This window comes from Poecilia formosa, unplaced genomic scaffold (genome assembly GCF_000485575.1).
Source record: "Poecilia formosa unplaced genomic scaffold, Poecilia_formosa-5.1.2 Scaffold989, whole genome shotgun sequence".
Classification (NCBI taxonomy): domain Eukaryota; kingdom Metazoa; phylum Chordata; class Actinopteri; order Cyprinodontiformes; family Poeciliidae; genus Poecilia; species Poecilia formosa.
In genome coordinates, this window is record NW_006800928.1 from 30394 (window position 1) to 39592 (window position 9199).

The 9199-nt window shown below is 39.3% G+C and overlaps 1 protein-coding gene across 1 annotated transcript in view; it reads right to left on the reverse strand.

Moving 5' to 3' along the window:
* Positions 1–6193: 6193 nt before the first annotated feature.
* Positions 6194–9199, reverse strand: part of LOC103132308 (matrix metalloproteinase-9-like) — a 4121-nt gene continuing 1115 nt past the window's right edge. The window contains exons 2-12 of the mRNA XM_007544092.2: positions 8874–9022; positions 8638–8766; positions 8365–8538; positions 8085–8258; positions 7821–7994; positions 7320–7475; positions 7061–7232; positions 6843–6982; positions 6610–6760; positions 6404–6507; positions 6194–6300 (exon numbers count right to left, since the gene is read on the reverse strand). Coding sequence (XP_007544154.1) covers positions 6194–6300; positions 6404–6507; positions 6610–6760; positions 6843–6982; positions 7061–7232; positions 7320–7475; positions 7821–7994; positions 8085–8258; positions 8365–8538; positions 8638–8766; positions 8874–9022 — 1630 coding nt within the window. The remainder of the gene's footprint in view (positions 6301–6403; positions 6508–6609; positions 6761–6842; positions 6983–7060; positions 7233–7319; positions 7476–7820; positions 7995–8084; positions 8259–8364; positions 8539–8637; positions 8767–8873; positions 9023–9199) is intronic.

Below are 9199 nucleotides of genomic sequence, written 5' to 3' on the forward strand. Positions count from 1 at the left end.
TCTGTCATTAGTTTTTTAACAGCCTTGTCACTCAGGTGGATTATACTTCCAAAAATTACTAAATGCAATATTGTCACAGTTTTCATCAAGCTCATGTTTAGTGACAGGAGAATCAATGAAACCATATTTAATTGTCATCTGTTTTAATTATTAAAATGATTTGTCTAATCCTGGTTTATGTTGAACGTCAGTGGTTGTGTTGAGTTTTCTTTTATGTCATAGACAGATTTGACAATAAAGACATTTGATGTTGTAGTGTCTTGAGAGTGCAGTGCCTGTTGGGGCGTTTGCTTTTTCTTGGATTTCTAATTGGCTCCGATCCCTTATATTTGGCTACATGTTGAATTTTAGTTCTGCAACAGGATTAAATCTGTTTCTGCTGTGCAAAACTGACATATCTTTGCTAATCAGACTACAAATAATAGTGAAACTTTCTAAAGTCTAAGTCATAAAAAACACCATAATCTACAATTAAGAAAACCAGTAACAAACATTACATTTTGATGGGAGCCATCATCAATACACATCAGATATGTTGGTCAGTGTTCATTTTATTTTGACCACTGAAGACAAATATCCTCCTCTGATGCACGACCAAATGGTCAACAACCCATGATGCAGCATGGCTCATCTTGGTTTTACTTTGAAAACCGAAACGCAAAATGAAGCAGTCCCGTGATCCAGGTAATGCGAGGCATTGTTTGTTGCCAGTCACGTGGTTCTCAACAAGATGACACAAGCCTTGAAGCGGGGCTTCATCGGACACGCCCCCTTTTTACTTGGTACAAACCTCGAATCCTGGATTCATTTAGCCCATCACTATTAAATTAATCATTTCATTCCCTAAAACCTGGGTCCACTGAGTTTGCCTCACCACCTTCACCGCATATCATGACAGAAGAACCTGACCAAAAGTAACTGCGGTGAGGAATGCAAAATGGGAAAAAAAATATCATAATCTACAACATGGACCTTGCACATTGGAATGAGTTGATATCTACAATTAAGGACTACGTGGAGATTTTGGCAGAACCATACTTGGCCTTCAGACGCCTTGGGGTCGCCATCAGACTCCTGTTTTTGCAGAAGGACTGGTCCGACCATCTCCCGTCCGTGGGGTTGGTGGAGCTTGTAGTGGGAAAATTTAAGGTTACTATGATTAGCTGAATCATTAAGATCCTTCTGAAGCAGGTTTTCTGAGCTTAACATGACAATGGAGTCATTGGCCTTAGCAATATAATGAAGTCATTGAATTGTTCCTTTATCTCTCCTGGCTCCTAGTGAAGAAGACACATGTGTCTGTGGTCCAGTCTGCTTTCTGTCCTGTAACCAAGTAGATTACCAAACTATGTTATCTGAATGAACCTCTACCTATAAAACTGTAAGTTGTGTTCTGCTCGGGCCTCTTTCTCCTGACTGCGTTCAGTGAACGTTTGAACACTGTGGAGCCTTCGAATAAATACTGATTAAGAATATATTCTTTGTCTGGTTCTTGAAACAGTTTTGCCTCACTCTTTGTTAAAGGAAAATTTCCACAACAATTTGCAGTCACGAACAGGATCCGGCGAGGTGGAGAGGTCAAGGGCGACGAGAGATTGGATGGATTGGCCAATCTGAGGATTTTGTCTTCAGTTCACCTCCAAATTGAACGAGGGAAGCTGGAGGTCTCGTCCCTGTGACTGCCGACTGACTGGATCCATAAGAACCTCATTAAATTTATTGGGTGAGGACTGTTTCAATTGTTTTTTTGTTTTTTTCATATCTGCTGGGACAGGCTCCGACTGCTGGTGAGCAAAATTTACTATCTAAGGAGTAGATAGTGGGTATTTTTAATCTTTTTCCACCTTTAACAAAAGAAAGTAATTATCTAAAAGTCATATAGTGGGTATTTTTAATCTTTTTCCACCTTTAACGAAAGAAAGTATCTATCTAAAAGTCAGATAGTGGGTATTTTTAATCTTTTTCCAGCTTTAACGAAAGGAAGTAACTATCAGATAGTGGGTATTTTTGATCTTTTCCCACCTTTAAGGAAAGGAAGTAACTATCTAAAAGGCAGATAGTGGGTATTTTAACCTTTTCCACCTTTAACAAAAGAAAGTAACTATCTAAAAGGCAGATAGTGGGTATTTTTAATCTTTTTCCACCTTTAACGAAAGAAAGTAACTATCTAAAAGGCAGATAGTGGNTCTAAAAGGCAGATAGTGGGTATTTTTAATCTTTTTCCACCTTTAACGAAAGAAAGTAACTATCTAAAAGGCAGATAGTGGGTATTTTTAATCTTCCACTTTTAAGGAGAGAAAGTAAAAAAAGTAGATAGTTACTTTCTATCTTCTGATAGTAACTATCTTCTGATAGTGGTTTTGTGTTTGAATGCGGCTGCCCTTTCCCCTTTAAACACACTTGGCTTGGTAGGTCGTCGTCAGTTTAATTTTGCCGTGAGATATTTGACCAAAATGAAACAGTGAATTCAGTCGTGAACAAGTCAAAGCTACATCCATGATGCTGAGCACCTAAAACTTTAATAGGTAGAGTCCAACTTCCTTTCAAAATGTGGCCTCTGAGGCAGACATCAAAAGACTGCTTAGGGCCCCATGGAGGCTTGGGCCGGCCCTGTTTGTTCTTCGCTGTAATTGTTGCAGGTCCCAGGTGGAGGGACAGGCGGGCAGATCTAAATAACCTGTTTTAACAGGAGAAACGAGTGAGCCACAGGAGAAGGTGATGCTGTGCTGGTAGCTCTCACCCGAATGGAGGGAAGATTTTTCCACACAGAACTGTTGCACCATCAGTCTCGTAATGTCCCCCGTCTGCCGTCTAGTGGCGCATTTGTGTTACTGCGTGATATTGCCCCAAGCATTTCAATACAGGGTAAAATCCAAAACTAAAATCACAATTTAACCAAAGAAATGCGACCACACTTTGGTCACATAAACAATGTGGGGGTCACATAATTTCAATGTTTGAATTTCAATTCTTATTTCTAGAAATGCCTTGTAGTTTGTACAATTTATTGAATAAAATACAAATATGTGTTAATCAAATTCCTTTGGTGCATTTCTCTGATCAGATTAAAAAATTTCATCAGAGTATTTAAGGCTTCACTCTGTGTTCATTTTATTTTGGCCACTGAATAAAAATGGCCAAAATAAAGGCCAATATATATATATGTGTGTGTCTGTGTGTGTAATATATATATATACACAATTTATGGAAACCCAGCATGTTAAGTCTTCTGGTAAATAGTTTTTGTACAACGACCTGTCTCGGAAAGCTAATTGTACTATAATTGATTTTAAGAGATTTTTTTATTGAGTTTTTCACCATAATCCTCATTATGCCATTTAATATAGTTGATCGGTGGAACTCTGTTACATTTGTAGTAAAGAATGAATAGTAATCATGTTTCTTATGCACTTTTCAGCTGCTTGAAAGAAACAAAACAAAACAGATTTTACATTTTTCAGTCTATATCAAGAAAATACACAGGCAGATGAAATTAAGCTGCAATTTCATTAAGACTCAGAAGTCATTGCGGTGTTTAAACACTAGGGGGAGATGTGCGCACATTTGATGATGATGAACACAGGCTTTTGTCTTAGTTACCCTACGTTACCTGGTATCTTTCAGTATCTGTTTAATAAAGCAATGCAAGGAAGACAAAGTAGGGAAGAAAGAAATTGATTTGCCATATACAGTTTTTTTTTCTTTCCAGATATCATTTCAGCCCTGTCACTCGCAAATTAGAAGTTTCTCATGAAAGTAAATTTATTTACTGGTTTATTGAATGAAGGCAGATGTGTATGATTTTCTTGAAAAAGTACAATATTGTATAAGTAGGATGAAAACTTATTTTGAGTACAGACTGGTTTGTTTGGTTGTTGCTTGTTTGAATGGCGACAATTGTTGAGTATACATAATACCCAAAACTGTAACATTTATAGCCTGAGCTAATTTGCAATACATCTATTCAGTCGGCGGTCCTTAACATAGTCAGTCATTGTTAATGAAGCTGGCTGCACAGAGCGTACTGTCTCAAAGCATAATAATGTGAAGTTTATTGGAAAAAAAAGGGTGGGACGGAAGAAGAGTGCTAAGATGCAAAGATCGACCTAAATAATAAACATGACTAAAGTAAAGCATATTGTTACTATTAACATTCTTATAGTTTGGCATAGCTTTGGAATAGATAAAAGCATCATGTTCACCCATGTGTTAGCTGTTGTTGCTGCTTATGTTGTCATTGTTCCCCATTTGTAGCTGATTCAAAGAGCTGAAGTCCCCAGTGTAGAAAAGTTTGGAATATAAACCACTCCTGAAACAGAGAAAACTTCAGAAAAATAGTACCTGAGCTAAAAAGAGGGCTGGTTTATGGAACCAACTAGTTTATTATCGTCTTAAAAATGGTCAGTTTTTAACCTGAAAATAAAGATTGCATTGCCTTACATGCCTTAAATGCAGAAGGAGCTTCAAGCAAGAACAGAGGAAATGTATTGTGAGGCACATAGAAATATTTTTCACTGAATCAATATTTTTATTATAGAAATAAAAGGTGAATGGACTTATACAATATTTGGATTCTCTTAAACTTTTTCATATTTTCTTTTGTATCAAAATACAAGCTTGGTGTTGATTACCAAGTGCTCATGAAGCCATTTTGGTTTTCTGCAATATTAACATTCCTTCTTTGCCTTTGAGGGGCATTTATAATCTGAAGTGAAACTCTCTCATGGTTTAAATGCAAAAAATAAACATTCATTAACATTGCGACACAGATTTCTGTAACAGGTCTTTAGTTTCCTGCGCAGCTTGACTGAATCTGGTTTTGGGAGTCTGTGTCTATGAAGACAAAAAGAGCCATCTGTTTACTCCCTCCTGCCAGCTCAGTATCAATCACAGTTTTGATGTCGCCACAAAGAGGGAAACGCAAGATGCTGAACACGCATTCACGCAAATGAAATCTGAAGGACAGAATCTTATAATAAGGCACAGGAAAGTTTAATATTTTAACCAGGAAGGGTCAGACAAAATTTATGTTTGTGTGTGGAAGATTTAGCTTTTTTTTTTTCCACACTACCCACACAAGGCAGTGTGGATTCATGCTATTTTATTATTCTGAGTCTATTGTCTGAGTGTTGCAGCTGAAATTGAGATTCATTTGACAGGACATCATATTTCTAATTTGTCGCTGTCTAATTTTGGTGAGTCTGTGTGAATTGTTGTCTCACTTTCCTGTTCCTACTTGACACGAGTGCTTGGTGTGACAGTTTGCTGTAGCCAATCTACTTCAAGATTCAGTGTGTTGTGTGTTTACAAATGTACATAAACATTACTTGCTTAATTATTTATCTTTATTTTAGTCTGCCATTCTCCTCTAACATCACCAATGTATATTTGTATACATTCACCTGCTTCTCACTGACCATCTTCATTTTGTCTCATTTCTTTCTAAGTTTTTCTAAATAATATCTTGCTTCATTGTTTCCATGGAATGTTCTTGTTTTATGAACTCCACGAATTTCCACAACATGATGCTCCCACCACCATACTTAAAGTATTTGCAAATGATAAAGACGCTGACAAAGGAAGAATGTTCTCACAAAATTTTTATAGCATTGAAAGCTGGAATATTTGTACAAAATTATTAGTTTTATAAATAATTTTAATTAAGGAGACACAGAATGTCTTCCAGTGCAGTTTATGGCTTTGAAACCACTTTCAGAAAATCACATAAAACCACACCAAACAAACAGGCTCATGACATAAAATAATAATATTAGATGTTGTTATGAATACCAAAAAAATGATTTGAATACTGACAAGGGTCTGAACCAGTCAGACATGAAATTTCATCTGCAAATCCCGAGTTTTACCCAGAAAGCATGTGTTGAACTTACTTGTAAGGGTCTCAAATTATAGGCCACTACGGTCATCAGTTCACAGCATGTTAGACTGAGTGCAAACAATGGTTACTTGCCTTCTGGGCCTTTGACTTGCATTCAGTCCAATGCTGTATGAGTAATAATCAGCCAAATTCAATAGACGTCGGTCGTTCACATTGCATAAAGCACATACATCATACAAAAGGCATGATGAACAAACACTGCATCACATTCTTTCAGACACCTGCACAAAGAAACATTTGGTTGCTCCAGCCTCACTGCCCATCTGTGCATGTATCTCAGTTGTTATTTCTTGATTATTTTGGGCATTTCAGAAGATCATATTTCACATTGCCGGTGTGGTCCACCACCCTGCCAGAATTCAGGCGCCAATAGAAAAGATCTCTGCAGAAGTAAATGTTGCCTGAAAGAAAAACGTTGATGTTACAACCACCACAATGTATGCCATGTTTTGTTGACGTTTGTGCATTTGTGTTCCCGAGCTTAGTTCTAGAACGCATGTTTACCTTTTTGCTGGAACACATCATGAGCATCATTAGGAACACCTCCAAAGCTGGCCCCGGTATATTTGGGGTATCCTTTGTCAATCATTTGGGTCTTGAGATCAAACCTGTAGGGATCAGAGATAGATTGAGATCTACTGTATGTCCTTTAACAAGATGGGTTAATTTATAGATCTTTTGTCTTAAAAAGGGAGGCAATTTCTACTCGCCTCCAAAAGTTTTCTCCACTGAAGAGAAGCACTTTGCTCTTCCCTCTCTGTAGCGCTCCCTCCACCTTCTGTACACTTGGGGGCAAACCAAGCTTCTCAATACTGTGGGGACCTAGCACACTGCTTCCTGTGTACACCCAGAACCTGGTTCCTAATGTAACAATAAAATATGATTACAACTCTTTGTCTAACATTTCAGTGCTCTGATAAGCTCTTGAAAGAACACTCCTTACCTGAAAAGAAGTATATTTTTGTGGTCTGAACATCCTCAAAGGCAGAGTCAATGACAGCAGGTAGAGCTGGCCAACTCTGAGAAATGGAAAATGGTCCTGTTCGACTTCCGTCTGTCTTGCTTGATACCTTCCAGAAATACCTGTCAACCAGAAATGCAAGATTAGCACCACAATAGGTTATGTTTCTAGAACATAAGTAGAACTAGCTATTTGCTTACCCATCTTTGAAGAAATGCAGATGTTTCTGAATCACAGTGATGGTGTCAAACTTGAGCATCTTGCAGGGGTCATTGGTGGGATCTACAATTGGTGACACTGTCACAACAGATGAACCAGTCGGATTAGGTATTACTGTAGCGCTGAGAGTAGGACCAGGGCCTGTTTTATTTCCTGGAAAATATGGGAATGTTCTTTAAGGCAAAGTTTTCATGTGTTTGACGAGATTCAATGTGAAAGAGTACTGAGTTGTCCGCTCACCGTAGAGGAACTGAATGCCATCAATGTCGTCCTGATCCAGGGAGAAATCCTCCACATAGCTGTACTGAGGGTACATGAGAGCTCCTCTAATGTTGGAGTGATCCAAACCCAGGGAGTGTCCGAACTCGTGGGCAGCCACCAGGAACAGGCTAACACCTGGAAGATAGCCAGTTAGAAATTTCATAAATCACATAAAATGATAAACGCAGAACAAATTCTTGCATTCTTGTCGCTCACCGAGGTCAGGACATAAACCCCCTCTCTGGTCTCTATCATAGTTGCCAGTGGTGGCACACCACAATCTGAAGTCTGTCCTCCCGTCATTCGTACATTGGTTGTATAGCGTCCCCCGAAATACAAAAGGAAAGTGGCAGGGATCTCCATTTAAGCTTGTCACAATTACGGTAGTGTCTGGACAAAAAGAGACAAAATAACTGTGGTTAAACAAAGCAACAAGCCACTGTGGGAGGACTTTCACGCCTTGTGTATTCTGTTACCCACCACGGTTGGGACAGTAGCCAAATTTTTTGTCTCTATCAAAGTTATCTGTGGTGGCACACCACAATTTGCTGCCTACGAAACCGTCACTAGTACATGAGTGGTATTCCTTGCCCCGGAACACAAAAGGAAAGTGGCAGGCATCTCCATCCGAGGTTCCTCCAATTACAGCAGTGTCTGGACAAAAAGAGACAAAATAACTGTGGTTAAACAAAGCAACAAGCCTCTATGGCAGGACTTTCACGCCTTGTGTTTTCTGTTACCCACCACGTTTGGGACAGATGCCATATTTCTTGTCTGTGTCATAGTTGCTAGTGGTGGCACACCAGCGTTTTCTGTCGATGCGACCGTCGGTGGTGCAGCTCTTATACATCTTACCCTGGAAGACGAAGGGGTAGACACAGGGGGCTCCATTCGCGTTTCCGTCAAATGTCAACAAGACTGTGAGGATTACAGTTGAAAGTGTAGTTGGATGAGTTCCAGTTTTCCTTCACAAGCTCATAAACATAATGGATAACTTCAGGCTTGTCATTTTTGTCATGCTTACGTTCACTTGGGCAGAGGCCGTATTTCTTGTCTGTGTCGTAGTCGGCTGTGGTTGCACACCAGGGTATGCTGTTGTTTACGCCTTCAGTGATGCAGGTGGTGTACGATCTCCCATGGAAAGCGAAGGGGAAGTGACATACGGCACCTCCCGCATTGCCAGCATAAGTCTTCACCACTGAGAAGACAGATTGGATTGTGTGTTAAAGGAAATCTGTGCAAAGAACACCAGAGGAAGGAGGAAGGTAGAAGCACGTGATTTCTGAGGTGTAGTTACCATTTCCTTTTCCTAGAGTCCAGTATTCATCATTGTCAAAGTGGGCTTCCCCGTCAATGCCCACACCAGGAGAAAAGGCGTGAGCTAGATCGCCATGCTTACCGTCAAAGGGGTATGGATCCCCGTGGTCTAAAAAGAACATGAAGCAGCTCATCAATGTTTGATTTTTAGAATTCAGCTTCTTAATTTGTTAGAGTGCAAATGTTTGACTTAGAAATGTAAAAAAGAGCACATACCAGCTGTTTCAAAGGAGATCATGATGTCTGCATCGCCTTGAAGAAGGCGGGTAAACGTCAGAGGAGTGACATCACTCCACACCTTGAAGGCTCTTGCAACGATGTCATCAATTACAGTTCTGTCCATGTCAGAAGAATAGTTCAGGATCCTGAAGACACAGTGAACTCAAAATTACTAGCTGATCCAGTCTGATTGAAACTTATCAATACTTTTAGTGAGGGCTGTGTAATAATATCGATTTTGCGATATATATCAATATTTTCTTTCCTAGAAAAAAATCGATATTCATCTGCAAGTATCGTAACATCCAACTGTCACCTTGCTC